The 21,025-nt window shown below is 49.4% G+C and overlaps 1 protein-coding gene and 1 long non-coding RNA gene across 2 annotated transcripts in view; one reads left to right on the forward strand and one right to left on the reverse strand.

Annotated features, from left to right (window-relative positions):
* The window catches only part of EFR3B (EFR3 homolog B), a 94,574-nt gene that overhangs the window by 12,081 nt on the left and 61,468 nt on the right, over positions 1-21,025 (reverse strand). Inside the window, exons 6-15 of the mRNA XM_055540765.1 lie at positions 17,119-17,240; positions 8,741-8,890; positions 7,162-7,296; positions 6,641-6,719; positions 5,778-5,913; positions 5,341-5,502; positions 4,056-4,167; positions 3,419-3,470; positions 998-1,170; positions 396-471 (exon numbers count right to left, since the gene is read on the reverse strand). Of these exons, the coding sequence (XP_055396740.1) occupies positions 396-471; positions 998-1,170; positions 3,419-3,470; positions 4,056-4,167; positions 5,341-5,502; positions 5,778-5,913; positions 6,641-6,719; positions 7,162-7,296; positions 8,741-8,890; positions 17,119-17,240 (1,197 nt within the window). The remainder of the gene's footprint in view (positions 1-395; positions 472-997; positions 1,171-3,418; positions 3,471-4,055; positions 4,168-5,340; positions 5,503-5,777; positions 5,914-6,640; positions 6,720-7,161; positions 7,297-8,740; positions 8,891-17,118; positions 17,241-21,025) is intronic.
* Positions 5,830-8,899, forward strand: LOC129623389 (uncharacterized). The gene is made up of 3 exons (XR_008700505.1): positions 5,830-5,898; positions 6,526-6,836; positions 8,767-8,899. It is a non-coding gene; the product is annotated as an uncharacterized LOC129623389 (long non-coding RNA).

Genomic DNA, 21,025 nt, shown 5'->3' on the forward strand with positions numbered 1-21,025 from the left:
GTCTGAAGTGGGTGACGTAGCTCCACCTCCTTCCTCCTGTACCCCCCCTCTCTGCCCTCAGGGACAGGATACCTTTAAAGCAGACCCCAGTGGAATGGAGCACAGGCAGGAATATGTGCTTAGGGAAGGTGGGGCCAGTGAAACGAACAACAAAAGCTGCTGCCCAAACACAGGGGAAGATGGTCAAGCGATGGTCCTCCTCTGGCTTGGGATCAGTATGACCTTGGGGCTTAATTCCCTAGAAGGGTCGGCTGGTCATCCTGACTAATCATAGTCAGAGAGGAGGAAGCAGGCTCTATAGGCATGGCCAGTGGTGACTTGGGGGCTGAAAGGCTGGGGTCCACAGGGCCTGACCCACCCAGGTTTCACTGTGTCTTGAGGTCATGCTTGCTAACCTTCTTCATGAAGATGGTGTCCTGCCGGGAGCACTTGTCCACTTTCAGCTTCAGGACAGAGATGTCACTGAGGGTGCTGCGAGGGGACGTGAGGGGTCACCTGAGCCCTGGTGTGAGGCCAGCAGTGCTCGTGTGGTATCACTGGGCCCTGCCCCAGTCCTTAGTTGTATCAATGTCTCCCTGTGTCCTCCCACCCTGGTTCTTAGCCTGATCGCCACTTTCTCTCAAGTTCTCAAGCTCCTGTCTCATTTTTTCTTAAATACTGATCCAGATTACCTTCTTCCTCACTTTCTTTCCTCCCTTTCAGCCCCCACTCTACTGATAACCCTGCATCCTCTTCTTCCCTTCCTACCAAAGAGCTCCTGTGAATACCTGCTCTTTATCTCCCAAATCTCCACCCCCTCCCTTGCTCCCTTAGACACAAGCCCCCTTTCAGTCTCCTTCCCTTGAAAGAACCCTGGGTCCATGTTCATGGTCAACTCCCTGGTGAGGGGTCCCCATTGAAGATCTGCATTGTCCTCCCACCTGAGGGTGAGACCCTAATGGGAGCCTTCTCCCCCATCACATATCAAATTGCGGGGGTGGGGAGACCCTAAGTTCACCTGATGGTAGAGAACTTGTGACGGTTGCCATGACGATCAATGAAACTGATGAGAATCTCTAGAACGAAGAGACGGATCTCTGCGTCCTCCATGAGGGCGGTAGAGAGAAGGCGGTCGAGGAAGTTGCTGGGCAAAGCTGACATCATGTTGTTGCTCTGGAAGCCAGTGGATACCTGCAAGGGAGCCCGGGATCGCATGCCTAGGAACACCGGTCCTCCTGGCAGCAGTGAGGAGATGGAGAAGCAGCCAGCAGGAGCTGGGTCCCGAGCATCCATCTTCTCTAAACATTTCCCAGTCCAGTTCCCCCTGTCCTTCACCGTAGGCAGCTTTGGGGAACCCTCCAACATCTACTGAGGCGACCTGCTCAGCTCAGTTTAGCTGAGCAGATGGGGACAGTATCCAGGGACATTAAGCTGCTAAAAGCAAGCCAGAGGATGAGCACTGGAGGGGAGCAAGAAGCCAGAGAGTATCTGAACCTAAAGTTCCAACCCATTAAGGCACACATGGTGAATGTTCACCATAAACACACTTCATCAGGAGCACGGACAGCCACAAAGAAAAGGAGAGATAGTGGAAGAACTTACAGCTGGGCTGACGAATTAGAACCCACAGACATAGTCACAGTCAGAGAACACACAGAGTTTGTTTACACCTCTTCTAGCTAGGCCATGATGGTGGTCTTTGGATTAAAGCCTGTTGGCATACTGAGATATCTCATCCCTGATGTTGTCAAAAAGCAGCCAAACAGATTTATTGTTAAGTCCATATTGCAAAACAATGCCTTTGATGATTCAGCAGGACCTTGAGGCTCTGGTAAAGCCTGGTGGCATCAGTGTTCACTGAAGGGGGATGTATTTAAGGTGTGTCCCCAACCATCACCTTGGTAAGATGCTGGGTACAAACTAACGAGGGTAAACTCAGCAAAGAAATGGAAGGAATACATAGACCAAGGAGGTAGCCAGATGTGGGTGTCAGTAGGAAAAGCCTTTATAATAAGGGGTGACATGAAAGGTGTGGGCTGGGAAGGGGGCACGGAAGCGAGGGTATCAGGAGCAAGGGGGCTGTGCCGGCTAGCATGGTTAGCACAGAGACAGGTTGAGGGGTGACATGGAGGTTCTAGGGAGGGAATAGGTATGGAGGGCCTTCCAATTTCAATCTGAGAAGTTTGACAACTGATGTACATCAATTGGAAACTGAGATAGACTCTTTAACAAGGAGCAATCCATGAGGAACAACATTTCTAGAAAATTCTTCTTGGTTGAATTTAAGATAGGTAAGGAGGGAGGGGGAGAAGGCAATGGCAACCCGCTCCAGTACTCTTGCCTGGCAAATGCCATGGATGGAGGAGCCTGGAAGGCTGCAGTCCATGGGGTCACTAGGAGTCGGACACGACTGAGTGACTTCACTTTCATTTTTCACTTTCATGTGGAGAAGGAAATGGCAACCCACTCCAGTGTTCTTGCCCGGAGAATCTCAGGGATGGGGAAGCCTGGTGGGCTGCTGTCTATGGGGTCGCACAGAGTCGGACACGACTGAAACAACTTAGCAGCAGCAGCAAGGAGGGAAGGAGAAACCAAGAGAGTAATCTAGTTGTGAAATGTCCAGAATTTAGGCCAGGGCTGTTCACAAAAATACCTGAGGCACTTGTTAACAAATACACATTCTAGGACCTCACTCAAACTGCTGGTTCAAAGTCTCTAGGGACTCTATATATTAAACAAGTTGGTCACGGGAATGGCATTTGAGAACAATAAATCTAGGCTCCAGTGATGGTTGCAAAGATGGAAAGAAGACAAATGCAAAAATATTGCTAAGTGGAGGGTGGGGGTGGAGATTCCCTGGCGGTCCAGTGGTTAGTTAGCACTTGGCACTTTCACTTTTGGGTCCCGGGTTCAATCCTTGGTCAGGGAACTAAAATCTTGCAGCCACATTGCATGGCCAAAAAAATTTTTTTAATAATTTTAAAATTAAATTACCTAAAATAATTATAGTTATTATTTTTTAAAAACTGATAAAGGGAAAGATGGTGACTGGGAGACTGAGGTGGGCATAAATGCCAAGGGAGAAACAGGTGGAGGGGACCTGGTGAGTTACTTGGAAGGAGAAAGGGCAGGGACCAGTAGATTCCATCTCAATACAGAGATAAGGGTTGAGTGACAAGACCATTAGTAGCTGAGAAGGTACCTTTGTGAAAGTTAGAAACAGGTGTCCTGCCTGCTCTGGATAACCCAGTCTTGTGGGTTCCCAGCCTGCCTAGTGAGTGGAACACAGGTTAGATTCAGTCCCCTACTCACCCCTTTGGCTGGGCATGTTTGTGCAGTGTGCAACCTGCACAACAGAAAGTGGTAGCCTTCTCTTGGTCCCTTGGAAGGAGCTGCCTCCTGCAGAGGCAGAGCAGGAACAGGGACAGGAGAGGCTTACCTGAAGGAGGGATTTCAGCAGCATAATCTGGGTCAGTCGGTTCCTGTTCTCCCTATAGATCAGAGATACAGATGATCACCAGGATGGTGGTACAGATACAGAAAACCCCACACTCGTGTGCCCAGTTCTTTCTTGTGATTAGATTCTTCATGAGGCTAAACTTGTTGGGCTACCCAGGACAGTGACTTCCAGAGGAAGGACGCTGACCAGCTAGTGGTAAAGAACCAGCCTGTCAGCGCAGGAGACGTAAAGAGATGCAGGTTCAATCCCTGGGTTGGGAAGATCCCCTGGAGAAGAGCATGGCAACCCACTCCAGTATTCTTGCCTGGAGAATCTCTATGGACAGAGAAGCCTGGTGGGCTACAGTCCATGGGGTCACAAAGAGTAGCACACGACTGAAGCAACTTAGCGCACACACACCCCTCAAGGTGGGCGATTGTTACTGATGGGACAGTCAGTGGAGTTACGTAGGATCCAAAGGCCCACGAAAGGCTATGGAGGGATCTGAGAGCAGAATGAGAGAATATATGTAAGGGCAGAACCAGGAAAGTTGAGGTGGAGGAGGGAGAGAGCCCAGAAACGTGGGAAGGGGAGTCGGTAGAATCCAAGAAGGGAGAAGAAGGCAGGGTAGACTCACCCAGTCCTCCCCGTCTCCATGGGGTGGTGCAGGGAAGGCAGCGGAACCTTGCTCATGATGAAGAGGATCACCTCGGAGCGCTGGTAAGTAGGCAATGTGCTGGCAAAGGAGCCTGCGGGGAAATGACAGAGGAGAGGGTTGGCTCTGGTAAGGCTGGCAGCCGCGGGGGGTCCCTGCTCAGCCGTCCAGCTCAGCCGTTCAGCCGAACAGACAACTGTGAGGAGTGCCAGCTGACTCTTCCAGGCTCCTATCCCTCGACCTGTTATTCCCATGGCTGTGGTGAAGGTGTGGGACCTAGAGGGGACACTCCAGTGGCACTGGAACAGGGAGACTCTGAGCCCTTACAATCATGTGTGGACTTCAGAGTATCCATGTGCATACCCATAGCTTTCTCCCTGTCCTCTTTCCTTCCTTTTGTCTTTCTTTCTCTCACCTCCCCTCCAATACTTTGGCCACCTGATGCGAAGAGCTGACTCATTTGAAAAGACCCTGATGCTGGGGAAGATTGGGGGCAGGAGGAGAAGGGGACAACAGAAGATGAGATGGTTGGATGGTATCACCGACTCAATGGACACGAGTTTGGGTGAACTCCAGGAGTTGGTGATGGACAGCAAGGCCTGGTGTGCTGTGGTTCATGGGGTCACAAAGAGTCGGACACGACTGAGGAACTGAACTGAACTGAACTGAACTGAACCCCTCCAATCGCTCAAACGTGGAAGGATCAGGCAGGCCTAATGGGGACTGGGGTGCAAGAAGAGTTCGCCTCTCTTAGCCTCTGATCTGAACTCCAGGCTGAGAAACCCAGGGACATTGTTCTGTGATCTAACTCAGGCCTGGCCCCAGGGACGCTGTGAGCTGTGTGCACTGTGGGCTAACTCCACTTCTTCCAGTGTCCGCGCATTAACACGAAGTGCGAGCGTGCGTGCTTAGTCGCTCAGCCGTGTCCGACTCTTTTCGACCCGGTGGACGGCAGCCCTCCAGGCTCCTCTGTCCATGGGGATTCTCCAGGGAAGAATACTGGAGTGGGCTGCCATGACCTTCTCCAGGGGATCTTCCCCAACCCAGGGACCGAACCCAGGTCTCCTGCATTGTAGGCGGATTTTTTACCAGCTGAGCTACCAGGGAAGCCCTAACGCGACGGTTGAGTGGATGACAAACCTACAACGCCAGGGACTAACATCCTTGGGGGAATGGGGACCGCCCATCTGCCCCTCCTTCAGCAGGTCTGGCCCGGGCGCTCTCCCGGGCCCCGCCCCTCCCGGGCCCCACCTCTCCCGGGGCCCACCTATGGTCTTGATGACTGCCTCCTGGAACATGCGCTCTTCGTGTTCCTTGATGATCTTGGTGCCGAGGCTGATGGCCCCGTCGTAGCTCCCGGTCAGAACGTAGTCGATACTGAGCCGCAGCTGCCTCAGCAGAGTGTTGAACATCTCCAGCACCGTGGGCCCTGAGCGCAGCAGGTGGGAGACCTGACATCTGGGGCTGGCACTCCTGGCTCATTGTCCCCTGCCCAGGCTTACCGGGCAAGCCCAAGCCCACTTCCAGCCAGGGGCATCCTCTGCCCCCCCACCCTCCCCGGCTGATTTCTCCTCCTGAGGATAACCGCTCTGACACCTCTCTACCCTTGCCCTTTTCTGGAAGGAGGGGCAGCTCACCGCTAAGGGCAGTTCTTCGTCCTTGAGGGGGTTTCCAGCCCCCATTCCGCTCAAGATCCCCCCTTACCCACAGAGCCGGTGGCGGCGATGACGGCAGCTTCTGACAGGACCTCCACGATGCCCGCCCGCACCGTGGCCGCGCTGCGGCTGTTGGCATCCAGGTGGCTCAGGAGCTGCTGGATAACCAGGTGGGAGTGCTGCGGCTGGGGGGGAGGAAGACGTGCTGGTCCCCAAACAGCAACCCCCCACGTGGCCTCTGAGCCCTCCAGGAGGACCCAAAGTTGGGTGGACAAAAAGTGAGGTCCCAAAGCTAGCGGGCACTAGAGGTGGCACCCAGATACCCTGGCTCCTCTTCCTGAATCTCTCCCCACTTCTTGGTCCAAGAAGGAGCTGAGTCAAATCCCAATGAAGACTTGGATTTCCACGTATTTCCTGGGCCCTTGCACTTCAAGTGGGTCAAAAGTCAGTTTAAAAATACTGTCTTCCTTTTCATTTCCCCCAGGTGCCAGACCTTAAAGTAAGTGCCACAAGCAGTCACATGCTTTAGTCCAGTGCTGCTCAAAGTGTGGCCCATGGTCTGGTGCCAATTCAAGATCTGTCTGATGCCCATTTACATTGAGCTAAGGACAGACATTGAGAGTAAGTGTTGAGTAGTAATCTGACAAAGCCATGGCAGCCAGTTATGGTCTGTGGGCTTGTATTTAGCATGAGGTTTTCACTTACTTGTTCTAGGAATTCTTTTTGTGTTTTATAAAGTATAAGTCTGTGACATATTAGAAATAAAATGTTTTAAACCAGTCCTTCTCCACGACTAGGTCAAGCAGCACCAGTTCAGACAACTAGGGGCTGGATTTCTCCAGGTGTGCACCATCCTGCTCCCAGGGATACCCTTGGCCAAGGGGACAAGATGAACCTGGAGAACCATCATACCTGAATTGAGTACATGATGATTTTAAAGCAACGGATGGCGAACACCTTGGGTTCCCAAAGAGAATGGTTATCCAGATGGCTGTGAGGGAAAAAACGCGGAAAGTAACTGTGAAATGCAGGTGATGTGAAGGAGGAGGAGAAGCTTGGTGGGAACATAACCCGTCCTGAGAGACCCAGTCCCTCTCGAAGCTTCCAGGTAAGTAGCAAGGGCTTTCAGGTGCCGGTGAGAGAAGCACGAGAAGCTGAGAACAGGGGCTGTGGCTGTGGACTCAGGAATGAAGCCGAGCGCCTTCCTTTAGCCTTGGGACTCCTCCTGCCAACTCGTCTCCCCAAAACTGTGCTTGGCCACTACGTGGTAGCTTTTGATGCCACAGTGCAGAAGAATGTGGGCACAGAGAAGGGACCAACTTGGCCGCAGCCCCTCAACTGTGACAGGCCCCTCCTCCCGAGTTAGCAAGGAGGTGCCGGACCTGAAACGGTTCAAAGCTGGAGGCCGGGGGGCGAGGAAGGGGAGCACTCACATGAGAACAGGCTTGATGGCGTTTTTGATGTTGCCAAAGGCAGCCCGGCCCAGCAGTTCCCGGAGGCACCTCTCGGCTAGCTCTGCCGGGTTCTCTTTCTCCTTCTCTGGTGCTTGGAGAGGGGAGGGGGACCGGCTGCGGAAACACACAGCCCGTGGGTGAAGAAGGATGGAATGCACAGTCTGAGAGCTTTGTGCAGGCTTTCTGTGCTTCTCTCATGCAAACAGACCCAGGAGGACAAGTAGGAACTTGATGTAGGCTGTGCGAGGTCACAGGGAGATGGCTAGGCTCTCAGAAGTTAAATGGGGTAAGGAAGCCCAGAGTGGAGGAAGATGGTGGGAAGAGGGATAAAGTTCTTTTTCTGGACACCCTAGGGACAGGCCTGATGGGTCTCTGTGGGAAGGAAGGTGCTTTGAGCACCATGGACCTGGGGAGGTGCAGACCACACATATCTCCATGCCCCCAAGGCTTTGGAAGGGACAAGAGATGAGATAAGAAGAGAGGGATGCAAGCAGAGTTGGAGAAAGCAAAAGCAAAGGGGAGAGAGGAGCAAGGGCAAAAAGCAGGAGGGAAAAAAAGAAAGGCTCAGGAGGGAAAAACGGGTGCTGGCTTGGGTGTGACTCAGTGGTACCCGAGTCACAGGGAGTGGGCTCAGATCTGGACAAGAGTCCCAGGATTCCTCATCCTGAGACCACCAAGGAGCTTGTCAGAAATAATGCTATTCCAGGAACCACCACCAGAGGGCATACTAAATTTCCCAACCAGCTCTACGCAGTATCAATGGAAAGAAAGTGGGGAACTCAGATCATCTTCACTTGGTGTCATGCACAGCAGAGGTGGACAGCACCAGGAACCTTTCTCTCTATCCCATTTCACAGAGGGGAAGAGCAAGTGGCATGAGCAGGATGAATTCATGTCTGGGGGTTCCCAGATTAAAATCTAATATCTGGAGTTCATGTCAAGTGGCTGCTGGCTGGTGGGCATTTTTTAAGGACCTGAAACACCGTTAGGAAGTGAGGGAGAAGAAGGGCCCTCCTCAGCAAATTGAATCATGTTGTTCAGTTGCTAAGCCCAGTCTGACTCTTGGCAACCCCATCAACTGCAGCACACTAGGCTCCTCTGTCCTTCACTATCTCCCGGAGTTTGCTCAAACTCACGTCCATTGAGTCAGTGATGCCATCCAACCATCTCATCCTCGGCCACCTGCTTCTCCTCTCGCCCTAACTCCCACCATTGGGTTCTTTTGGCATTTAAAAACCTCCTTGTTCTGCTGCTTCTTGAAAGACCGAGGAAACTCGACTCTTGGTTCTTTGTGTTCAGCACACACTCACCCCAGGGAGCCCAGCATCATCACTGCTTTTCCTTCAGGAACGCAGACCTTAAGGGTACAGAGGGCTGGCAGAAGGCCAGAGCCGACGTTCCCAAGGAACCAGCTTTGGATGTGCTGCGGAACAAGCCACAAACGCCAAGATCCCTGGCCTTGGAGCTGGGTTTTACCAACCGGCCCCGGGTGTATGGTTGCCGAGCACCCTGAGAGGGCTGCAGAGTGGCCATGCAAGCTGCTCCCTCGCCCGCTCACCTCTCTGCCTCCTCCACGTGTTGCAGGTTGAAAAGCAGCGACGGCACGATCTTGTCCATGTGCTGTGGGTCCCAGATATTGGCCTGCAGTTCGTCATTCACCGTCTTCCTCACCACCCCTTGTAGACCTTTGATGCCCGACATTCGGATTCTGTAAAGTAAAGGGAGACGGGGCCATGACGTCTGCAAACCTTGGTAAGTCCAGCTTCTGTGACAAGGAGGGGAGCACGGCGAGGGGTTTACAGATGCCCATAAAGGCAGAGGGGAGCCCACCTTCTACTCTTCGTGTGACTGGGCCTCCTGGCTGGCTGCCTGAAAGCCATGTCTTCCAGCTTGTCTTGGAGATTCCTAGACTGCCCTTGCCCTGTACCACCCAGGTTTCATCTCTAGGGTGCCAGTTTTCTCCAGGCTTCTTAGTACCCAGCTGGGTTTTCTCCACCTTGAGACTGAGATATAAGAGCCCAAAGGGCTGCCAAGAACTGACAAGGTAGAAAATAGGGCTGAGGGCAACTTACAGGGGGAAGGGATCTGGAGGGGGAGGCACAGAGCTGTCAGGCTCTCGGGCACAAGGGGGTCTTGGCTGGGACTAAGCTGGCTGAGAAATCAGAGGACACATGAGTAACAGCATACAGGGGACCCCTTTTGCACAGGTCCAGTCTCCGATGAAAGTGAAAGTCGCTCAGTCAAGTCCCACTCTTTGTGACCCCATGGAATTCTCTAGGCCAGAATACTGAAGTGAGTAGCCTTTCCCTTCTTCAGGGGATCTTCCCAACCCAGGGATCGAACCCAGGTCTCCATTGCAGGCGAATTCCTTACCAGCTGAGCCACAAGGGAAGCAATGGAGTAGCCATTACAGTCAATAAAAGAGTCCGAAATTCAGTACTTGGATGCAATCTCAAAAACGACAGAATGATCTCTGTTCGTTTCCAAGGCAAACCATTCAATATCACAGTAATTCAAGTTTATGCCCTGACCAGTAATGCTAAAGAAACTGAAGTTGAACGGTTCTATGAAGACCTACAAGACTAGAACTAACACCAAAAAAAAGATACCCTTTTCATTATAGGGGACTGGAATGCAAAAAACTGAAAGAGATGGGAATACCAGACCACCTGATCTACCTCTTGAGAAATTTGTATGCAGGTCAGGAAGCAACAGTTAGAACTGGACATGGAACAACAGACTGGTTCCAAATAGGAAAAGGAGTACGTCAAGGCTGTATATTGTCACCCTGCTTATTTAATTTATATGCAGAGTACATCATGAGAAACGCTGGACTGGAAGAAACACAAGCTGGAATCAAGATTGCTGGGAGAAATATCAATCACCTCAGATATGCAGATGACACCACCCTTATGGCAGAAAGTGAAGAGGAACTAAAAAGCCTCTTGGCTTAAAGCTCAACATTCAGAAAACGAAGATCATGGCATCCGGTCCCATCACTTCATGGGAAATAGATGGGGAAACAGTGGAAACAGTGTCAGACTTTATTTTTGGGGGCTCCAAAATCATTGCAGATGGTGACTGCAGCCATGAAATTAAAAGACGCTTACTCCTTGGAAGCAAAGTTAGGACCAACCTAGATAGCATATTCAAAAGCAGAGACATTACTTTGCTAGATGAACAAAAGTTCGTCTAGTCAAGGCTATGGTTTTTCCTGTGGTCATGTATGGTTGTGAGAGTTGGACTGTGAAGAAGGCTGAGCGCTGAAGAATTGATGCCTTTGAATTGTGGTGTTGGAGAAGATTCTTGAGAGTCCCTTGGACTGCAAGGAGATCCAACCAGTCCATTCTGAAGGAGATCAGCCCTGGGATTTCTTTGGAAGGAATGATGCTAAAGCTGAAACTCCAGTACTTTGGCCACCTCATGCGAAGAGTTGACTCATTGGAAAAGACTCTGATGCTTGGAGGGATTGGGGGCAGGAGGAGAAGGGGACAACAGAGGATGAGATGGCTGGATGGCATCACCACTCGATGGACATGAGTTTGAGTGAACTCTGGGAGTTGGTGATGGACAGGGAGGCCTGGTGTGCTGTGATTCATGGGGTCACAAAGAGTTGGACACGACTGAGCGACTGAACTGAACTGAACTGGAATGCAAAAGTAGGAAATCAAGAGATACCTGGAGTCACAGGCAAATTTGGCCTTGGAGTACAAAATGAAGCAGGGCAATATTAAGAGGTGGTAATAATACACAGAAGAACTATACAAAAAAGATCTTCATGACCCAGATAACCACAATGGTGTGATCACGCACCTAGAGCCAGACATCCTGGAATGTGAAGTCAAGTGGGCCTTAGGAAACATCACTATAAACAAAGCTAGTGGAGGTGATGGAATTCCAGTTGAGCTATTTCAAATCCTAAAAGATGATGCTGTGAAAGTGTTGCACTCAACATGCCAGCAAATTTAGAAAACTCAGCAGTGGCCACAGGACCAGAAAAGGTCAGTTTTCATTCCAATGCCAAAAAAGGGCAATGCTAAAAAATGTTCAAACTACCACACAATTGCACTCATCTCACACACTAGCAAAGTAATGCTCAAAATTCTCCAAGCCAGGATTCAACAATACATGAACTGTGAACTTCCAGATGTTCAAGCTGGATTTAGAAAAGGCAGAGGAACCAGAGATCAAATTGCCAACATCCGCTGGATCATGGAAAAAGTAAGAGAGTTCCAGAAAAACATCTATTTCTGCTTTATTGACTGTGCCAAAGCCTTTGACTGTTTGGATCACAACAAACTGTGGAAAATTCTTCAAGAGATGGGAATACCAGACCACCTTACCTGCCTCCTGAGAAATCTGTGTGCAGGTCAAGAAGCAACAGTTAGAACCAGACATGGAACAATGGACTGGTTCCAAATTGAGAAAGGAGTACATCAAGGCTGTATACTGTCACCCTGCTTATTTAACTTATATTCAGAGTACATCATGCGAAATGCTGGGCTGCATGAAGCACAAGCTGGATCAAGACTGCTGGGAGAAATATCAATAACCTCAGACATGCAGATGACACCACCCTTATGGCAAAAAGTGAAAAAGAACTAAAGAGCCTCTTGATGAAAGTGAAAGAGGAGAGTGAAAACGTTGGCTTAAAACTCAGCATTCAGAAGACTAAGATCATGGCATCCAGTCCCATCACTTCATGGCAAATAGATGAGGAAACAATGGAAACAGTGAAGGACTATTTTTTGGGGGGCTCCAAATTCACTGCAGATGGTGACTGAAGCCATGAAATTAAAAGATGCTTGCTTCTTGGGAGAAAAGCTATGACCAACCTAGGCAACATATTAAAAAGCAGAGATATTACTTTGCTGACAAAGGTCCATCTAGTCAAAGCTATGGTTTTCCCAGTAGTCATGTATGGATGTGAGAGTTGGACTATAAAAAAGCCGAGAGCCAAAGAATTGATGCTTTTGAACTGTGGCATTGGAGAAAACTCTTGAGAGTCCCTTGGACTGCAAGGAGATCAAACTGGTCAATCCTAAAGGATATCAGTCCTGAATATTCACTGGAAGGACTGATGCTAAAGCTGAAACTCCAATACTTTGGCCACCTGATTCGAAGAACTGACTCACTGGAAAAGACCCTGATGCTGAGAAAGATTGAAGGCAGGAGGAGAAGGGGATGACAGAGGATAGATGGTTGGATGGCATCACCGACTCAATGGACATGAGTTTGAGCAAGCTCCGGGAGGTGGTGATGAACAGGGAAGCCTGGTGTGCTGCAGTCCATGGGATCGCTAAGAGTTGGACACGACTGAGCGACTGAACTGAGTATCGACTGTGCTGACCCAGGTGACAGGATGGCCCTGCAAGGGGGGCCCTCTTTTCTGGCTGTTTGTTTCATCCTGAGGTTCCTTTTTTTAACCAAACCTTTTTCTGATTATAACATGCTGCTGCTGCTAAGTCACTTCAGTCGTGTCCGACTCTGTGAGACCCCATAGACGGCAGCCAACCAGGCTCTCCCGTCCCTGGGATTCTCCAGGCAAGAACACTGGAGTGGGTTGCCATTTCCTTCTCCAATGCATGAAAGTGAAAAGTGAAAGTGAAGTCTCTCAGTCGTGTCCGACTCTTTGCGACCCCATGGACTGCAGCCTACCAGGCTCCTCCATCCATGGGATTTTCCAGGCAAGAGTACTGGAGTGGGGTGCCATTGACTTCTCCAGATTATAACATAATACATGCTAATTATAGAAAAGTGCAAAGATGATTTATCCCCCGCCATCACCACTTAAAGATAATTATCACTGGTATTTTGGTGTCCTGCTTTTCTTCTGTGTATAATATGTAATAGAATAAAGAACCTGCTGCATATCTAATTTGTATTGGCTTATTTTACCCATAGCATTCTATTACAAGCATTTTCCTATATCATAAACTCACAAACATGTTGAATGGTTACTTGATACACTGTTATAAGAACTTTCTAAACTAGTCTCCTATTGGTCATTGGTTGTTTTTAAATTTGCTTCTGTAATAATGCTACAGTGGACATCCTTGTATAAAGTACTTTGTTGTTGTTGAATTGCACAGTTGGAGTTGCTAAGCCAAGTCCGACTTTACTACATTCCAAATCATCGCTGTGAATGGAATTACTGAGTCGAAAGATAAGAAATAAAAGGCTCCCAGTTTTGCCAGATTCCTCCCCCACCCTCATCGCACAAGCTGCAGGAGACGGCTGTCCTCACCGTTTCTGCCTCAGCACTGGGGATTTCATTTTAAACAACTGCTCTAACTTTGTAGCTCAGAAAAATCCTCACATCTTGTAGCCATTTCATCTCCTGTACCCCTTATTGGAGTTGAGCCCTTTTTCTAAACATTTAGTTGCCATTTGTAACTTCAACTTCGGTTTTAAGTGCTGTTGCCAAGGTTCAATCCCTGGGTCGGGAAGATCCCCTGGAGAAGGGAATGGCTACCTGCTCCAGTATTCTTGCCTGGAGAATCCCACGGACAGAGGAGCCTGGCGGGCTATAGTCCATGGGGTTGCAAAGAGTCAGACACGACTGAGAGGCTGAGCACATGTGCACCAGGGTGCTATGCTGAGCTTTTTAACCCAGAGAACATAAATGGGTAGTGGGATTTGCCTAATGCACCAAGATGCCTTGGCCCAGGACCAGTTAGGCTGCTGGCAATGGACACAGATTCCCTGGGCAAACACTCAGCTACTCTCATCCTGACCCCCAGTCAGCACCCTGAGCTGAGGCTTTCCGGAGAAAAAATTAACTGGAATACAGTTCTGTTAAACTATTGTTGGCTTCAGGTTAAAGGTTCTCCCTCGTGCAGTACAGAAATAAATCCCAGACATGCTGGACTCCTGTCCCACCCAAGAGAGTCTGGCTGGCAGGGAACCCAGGCCTGGCGGGTGGAAAATTTTCTACTCAGGGTTTCGTTCTTCACGACTATGAATTAATTTTTATTCACTCTTTCAATTTCCCCAGAATCCCTTCCACACACGAACACATTTCATTTCATGGCACCTGGTGCTGACTGACTGGGCCTGAAGGAGAAGCAGCTTCTTACTGCTCCTTGTAATGGGCTCAGTGGAGGTCTGCCTGCATGCAGGGGACCTAGAGAGTGTGAACCCAAGGGGATTACACACACACACACACCCCCCATACCCCTATTTACAAGACCCAAGGATAGTTCTTAGAAGGGAGCTCGGCGCTCTGCAAAGGCTGCAAAGGACCAGGATAGAGCTCCTGGAGAAGGGATGCAGGGAGGTTATGGATGGGAGACAAGAGGAAGGGAGAATCACTTCTCACCCCTCAGCCTCCCTTCCATGGGTGGCAGGTGCCAGGCTGTGGGTGCTGAGGGCACTACCCAGCTGTCAGGAGCAAACCTCAGCACCCTTCTCCCAGTGTTCATTTGCTGTCCACGTCATCAGGACATGGTGTGACTACGCCTTCTCCCCTCCTACTGTGGATTGTGTATATGTGCATGGTTGTACGTGTATGGGTGTGTGATTGTGTGTGGGTTTCCCTGGTGGCTCAGACAGTAAAGAATCTGCCTGCCATGCAGGAGATCCAGGTTCAATCCCTGGGTCAGGAAGATCCCCTAGAGATGGGCATGGAAACCCACCTCAGTATTCTTGCCTGGAGAATTCCATGGACAGAGGAGCCTGGAGGGCTACAGTCCATGGGGTCGCAGAGTCCGACATGACTGAGCGACTAACACAAAATGACTCGTGGGTTTGTGTTGTGTGTGTGGATGTCATTGTATGTATGTGTGTGGTTGTGTATGTAATTGTGTATAGTGTGGTGGTGTGCATGTATGTGATTGTGTGTGTGTGTGTGTGTGTGTGTGTAGAGCGGCATGAGAAGTGTCCCCTACCCTCCCTTTCCCAAAGCAGGGCTCTGCCTGTGTGATCAGCATCCCTTACAGTCACACCTGGTTACCGCTCTGCCTCTTCCTCACCTGCTTCTGGACACACCCCACCTGCACCTGCTTCTGCCTCTTCACAGCCATCTGGAGTGAGCTGGCTGCTGCAGGAACAGGGGGCTCCTTCCTCCCCTGACCCCCACCGGCCTCACAGAGGCACTGCAGCAGCACAGCCCCAGGGACCCCCTGGCTGGTTCCAGAGAGGGGAGACTGGGGAGCCGGGATATTGCCAGCCAGTCACATGGGTCCTGCCCCAGAGCAGTCCTGAGGCTCAGAAGCTTTGGGAACTGGCAGCCTGGGGGATGGAGGGGTTTGCGTCCTGATGTTCCTCCATCCCAGAACACCAGCCATGGTTTGCAAGCTGTCATTAAGAGCACACGGGACTCCCTGACCCTGCCATCACACATCATCTGGTACTCCAGGTCCCTTGGGATGCTGACATGATGCAGGAAGGAGCCAGCAGCTGAGTTCCGGAAAAAAGCCATGGAGAACTGGTCTCCTGTGGGCGTGTTGGCCACCCAGCCTCAGCCTCCCAGCCCCTGCCTCCTCCGACTCCTGAAGCTTTGTCAGGTGAATGGCTCAGCCCTTTTCCTTCCTCCCTCTTCCTTTTCCTTGGTTTCATATCACCTCCCAGAGGTGATACGTACTCTTCATAGGCAGGGGTTTACTTTTCATCCTTTGCACCTCTCAGTTCCAAGGACGATGCTTGGCACAAAGCACCAACATACTGCTTCATCGGCCTGATGCTGTGTCGTGATTTGTCTATCTGTGTCAGCCTATATTTGTGTGAATTTCTCTGTGATGTTATTTAAGGGGTTTAATTTCTATGTCAACGAGTCTATTTCTGTGAGTGAAGTATTTTTGTGTGAGTGTGTGTGCATGTGTGTGTGTAAAAGTGAGCTCTGTCATTTAAGATGTTCATCTGAGAAGCACTTACTCCTTCATTCACTTACTCAACAAGTATTTCTTGAGTGCCTTCTGCTCTCCAGGCACTTGGCATGCTTCAGTGAATGAAACTGATTCTTGACCTCACAGAGCTGACATTCTAGTGGGGAGAGATAGACAATGAATGAGAGACATATGCAAATGATGAAACATGTTTGAAGGGAAAATAAAAACAGAGCAGGGTGAGGGAGAAAGGGACGGGGTATGTGGGAATTTTCAGGGGAAGGCGTTGTTGACAAGGGGATATTTGAGCAAAGCCTGGAAGAGGTGAAGGAGTGAGCTATACAGATCCATACAAGAAGCATTTCAGGCAGAAGAACAGACAGTGCAAAGGCCCTGTGGCAGGAATGTCCCTGGTGTGTTTCCAAGGCAGCAGGGAAGCCTGTGTGGCTGAAGGGGAATGCGCAGTGGAAGAGGGGATGTCAGGAGGGCAGCAGGGATCAGCCAATGTGAGGACTTTGGCTTTTTATTTTTGGGTGTATATTTGTGGGCTTCCCTGGTGGCTCAGACAGTAAAGAATCCGCCTGCATTGCAGGAGACCCAGATTCAATCCCTGGGTCAGGAAGATCCCCTGAAAAAAGGAATGGCAACCCATTCCAGTATTCTTGCTTGGAGAATCCAATGGACAGAGGAACCTGGCAGGTTACAATCCATAGGGTTGCAAAGAGTCAGACACTACTAAGCGACTAACACTAACACACTATTTTGATGGAGAGTGGTAAGTGGGAATATTTCTGGGGTGTGTAAGTGCATGCACTTCTGAGCAAAAGAGAGCATGGGTGTGTGTGTATGTGTGTGTGTGTGTGAGTGGCTGGCTCTCAGATTGGGCTTAGAGGACCATGACCTTACACCTCACTCTGTATTATGTTCCTTGAGGCTATTCCTTTAGAAAGCACGTACTGGGAGCACAACTCTGCCCATGCACTCGCCTAAGTCCTGCTGGGAACCTTTTCCCTGCCAACAACACCAGAGCTGTGGTAAATGCGGTAAAATTAGACACGCAGTCCGGGCTGTGAGTTCTGGGGACCCACTGATGCTCCTGCCTCATACTCACTTAGTCTTGATCTCCAAGTCCTCGTGGCTGGAGTGGCACATCTCACTGAAGCGAGACACGAAGAAATCGTAGCTCCGATGGTAGGACGGGGTGTCCTCCTCGATGTTGGCGAACTTCACAAACTGTGTGTGGGAGGGGAGAGGGAGAAATGACAGGAAGGTGACCAGCCATGCTCCCCACCTTTGGGCTCTGGCACTTGGTGTCCCCAAACCCTTTGCCATAGGAAAGCCACAGGATAACACATCTCGGGAAACACACACACCCCTGGCTCCAGCTCTAATCTGCTTCCCAGAGCACACTGTGAGATTTGAGAACCAGATTCTGGAGATCTGAGTGCCAAATTCTGCTCCCCTTTCTTGTCCACATGAGACAGGAATCCCTGGCCCTTCCTTGCTAGGTGAGCAGAGAATGGAAGAGAAAAGGGGAGTTCCATCACTTAAACTCCTGTTCCCATTAATGTCCAGAGCTGCCCCAAACACACAGGCTGAGAGGCTTCACGGACCAACGCTGCAACTGAGCAAAAGCCAATCCTAAAGCATAGAGCACCAGCCTAGAAGACATTCTGGGAAACCAGGGCAAATCTGAACTTTGATTACAAACCGTAACTACGTTTTATTGTGAAAATTTTGAGTACGTGTCGAAGGTGTGCCATTTCAGTTCATTAAGTCTTGCTCAGCATTCTCAGCTGCTAGATCCCTTCTGCCATCACCGTGCTGCGAATTTGCAGTTCTAAATAGGGACTTGATTTCTACTGAGCCCCAGAGAGAAGCGAGAGTCACAGACTGAGTGGAGTTAAATTACCCAAAATGAAATATAATTCTTACAGCTTATTTTGCTAAGTACCACAAACAACTCTAAACAGATTTGATTTAGACTATATTCTCCATTATTCTGCCTTGTACTATTATTCAATTTTTACAAACCTTTGTTGGTTCAAAAAGGACATACTGTTATTACTAAAATTATCTAGTTAGTACACTCTCACAATATTCAGTATCGTCAACCTGTTTTCCCCATTTAAATACTTAAAAGTTGTTAATAACTTTTTTGGGGATGAAAATTAGCAACGCACAAGCATTCTTAATTATTATGGTGTTTTGTTCTTGCAATAATAAATACGCATTTATTTTCTGCTGACTCAAATATCTCAACATGCAAAGCAAATAAGGAAATCCTTCCTTCAAAGATACATCTAAAATGTATATATGTATTTGGAAGTGATTATTCTGCTATTAGCAATAAATCCAAATGACATTGCTTGATTTATTGATGTGGTAATGCAGAAGAAGTGTAGTGGTAATCCATGTGATCACAAGATCATCGATTCAACATAAGTTCGGGAGTTCCAGAAACAACAATAAAGCTGTTGTTTGGCTAAGTGATTTTCCTAAACCCTGCAGGCTAGAACACAAAGTCAGGCTGATACAGAGTGAGGGAAAGTCGCTCAGTTATGTCTGACTTTTTGTGACTGTATGGTCCATGGCATTCTCCAGGCCAGAATACTGGAGTGGGTAGCCAATTCCTTCTCCAGGGGATCTTCCCAACCCAGGGATGCAACCCATGTCTCCGATATTGTGGGCAGATTCTTTACCAGCTGAGCTACCAGGGAAGCACAAGAATACTGGAGTGGGTAGCCTATCCCTTCTCCAGTGGATCTTCCTGACCCAGGAATTGAACCGGGTCCTGGTGGCTCAGAGGGTAAAGTGTCTGCCTGTAATGCAGGAGACCTGGGTTCAATCCCTGGGTTGAGAAGATCCCCTAGAGAAGGAAATGGCAACCCGCTTCAGTATTCTTGCCTGGAGAATCCTATGGACGGAGGAGTCTGGTAGGCTACAGTCCATGGAGTCGCAAAGAGTCGGACACGACTGAGCGACTTCACTTTCTTTCTTTCTCCTGCCTTGCAGGCAGATTCTTTGCCAGCTGAGCTACCAGAGTTGATACAGAGGTTGGAGCTAAATACGAGTGCATCGCTGCTCTTAACCACCATGGAGATGGTCCCAGGCTTCACTCCCCAAATCAGAAGCCTGGCTTGGTCCATCAAGTAAGAGGAGGCATGCAGCTATGTGGTTCTAATTACAGATCTGCCTCTAACTGGTAGGAGGACCTCTGAGTGAGACATTTGTCTCCTCTTATGTCTTGGTCTTTCCATGTGAGGAATAAGCAGCCCAGTCTTCATTTATTATGTTTCTTTCTTTTACTGATCCTCCATCTACTTCAAATATGATAAGGCAGTTTAAGATAAGACTGTGTATGCAAGAGTGTGTGCCTTTCAAAATAATTAAAACAAGACTGAAGAAGAAAAGAGGCCAGTAAAAAAGAAGGAGAAATTGTTAAAGAAAGACTAGGTCCCTGAGACTTCCCTGGTGGTCCAGTGGTTAAGAATTTGGCTTCCAGTGCAGGGGACACTGGTTTGCTCCCTGGTCGGGGAACTAAGATCCCACGTGCCCTGGAGCAACTAGCCCACCTGCAGGCAACCACTGAGCTTGTGCACTTCAGAGCCCAAGCTCCGCAACAGGAAAACCCCGAGCAGCGCAATGAAGACCCAGCACAGCCAAAATTTAAAAAAATAATAATAACTAAAAAAAAAAAGACCTGGTCCTAAATATATATTGACTGTGTAGATCCAAATATATATCAGGAGAATGAATAACCAGACTTCATGGTCACTGGTGTGGGAGTCGATGGGCTAATAGCAATGATGTTTAGAACATACATGTATCAGGTACTACCCTAAGCATTTTATATGCATCAGCTATTTCATTTCGTAAAATGACTCTAATTTAGAGAGAGATTATTATTCTCACTTTGAAGACAAAGAGACCAAGACCCACAAATGTTACATAACTGCCTAGGGTCCTGCAGGAAAAACCCGGGTATCAACACAGAGGCCTCACTGCAGGTCTCTCCAGCAGAGCTCTGCCCAGTAAACCTCCAGCTTTGCTCTTGATCCTGGCTTCCTTTAGTGCCTCAGACCAAACGACCCAGGAGTGTTGCTTTGGGGATGGAGGCAGCTGTCAGGGGGAACGGGCAGAGAATGAAGACACCACTGGAGAGGATCTTGTGTAAACCAAGTCACTTCCGTCGTGTCCAACTCTGCGACCCCATGGGCTGTAGTCCACCAGGCTCTTCTGTCCACAGGGATTCTCCAGGCAAGAATACTGGAGCGGGTTGTCATTACCTTCTCCAGGGGATCCTCCCAACCCAGGTATCAAGCTCCCATTTCTTGTGTCTCCTGCATTGGCAGGCGGGTTCTTTACCACTAGCACCACCTGGGAAGCTCGGATGGGGGACCTCTGCTGTTCAGTTGCTCAGTCGTGTCTGACTCTTTGCGACCCAGTGGACTGCAGCACACCAGGCTTCCCTGTCCTTCACTATCTCCTGGAGTTTGCTCAAACTCATGTCCACTGAGTCGGTGATGCCATCCAACATTCTCATCCTCTGTCGTCCCCTTCTCCTCATGCTCTCAATCTTTCCCAGCATCAGGGTCTTTTCTAATGAGTCGGTTCTTTGCATCAGGTGGCCAAAGTATTGGAGCCTCAGCTTCAGCATCAGTCCTTCCAATGAATATTCAGGGTTGATTTCCTTTAGGATAGACTGGTTGGATCTCCTTACAGTCCAAGGGACTCTCAAGAGTCTTCTCCAGCATCACAGTTCAAAAGTATCAATTCTTTGGTGCTCAGCTTTCTTTATGGTCCAACTCATATCTGTACACGACTACTGGGAAAACTTTGACTATATGGACCTTTGTTGGCAAAGTGATGTCTCTGCTTTTTAATACACTGTCTAGGTTTGTCATAGCTTTTCTTCCAAGGAGCAAGTGTCTCTGTCTCTAAGGCCCAGAACTTCCCAGGAGGCTACAGCCTCCCAGCTCAGGCTGATTATTCCTTTTGCCTCAGTCTCTAAGATT

Source organism: Bubalus kerabau, chromosome 11 (genome assembly GCF_029407905.1).
Source record: "Bubalus kerabau isolate K-KA32 ecotype Philippines breed swamp buffalo chromosome 11, PCC_UOA_SB_1v2, whole genome shotgun sequence".
NCBI classification, from domain to species: Eukaryota; Metazoa; Chordata; class Mammalia; order Artiodactyla; family Bovidae; genus Bubalus; species Bubalus kerabau.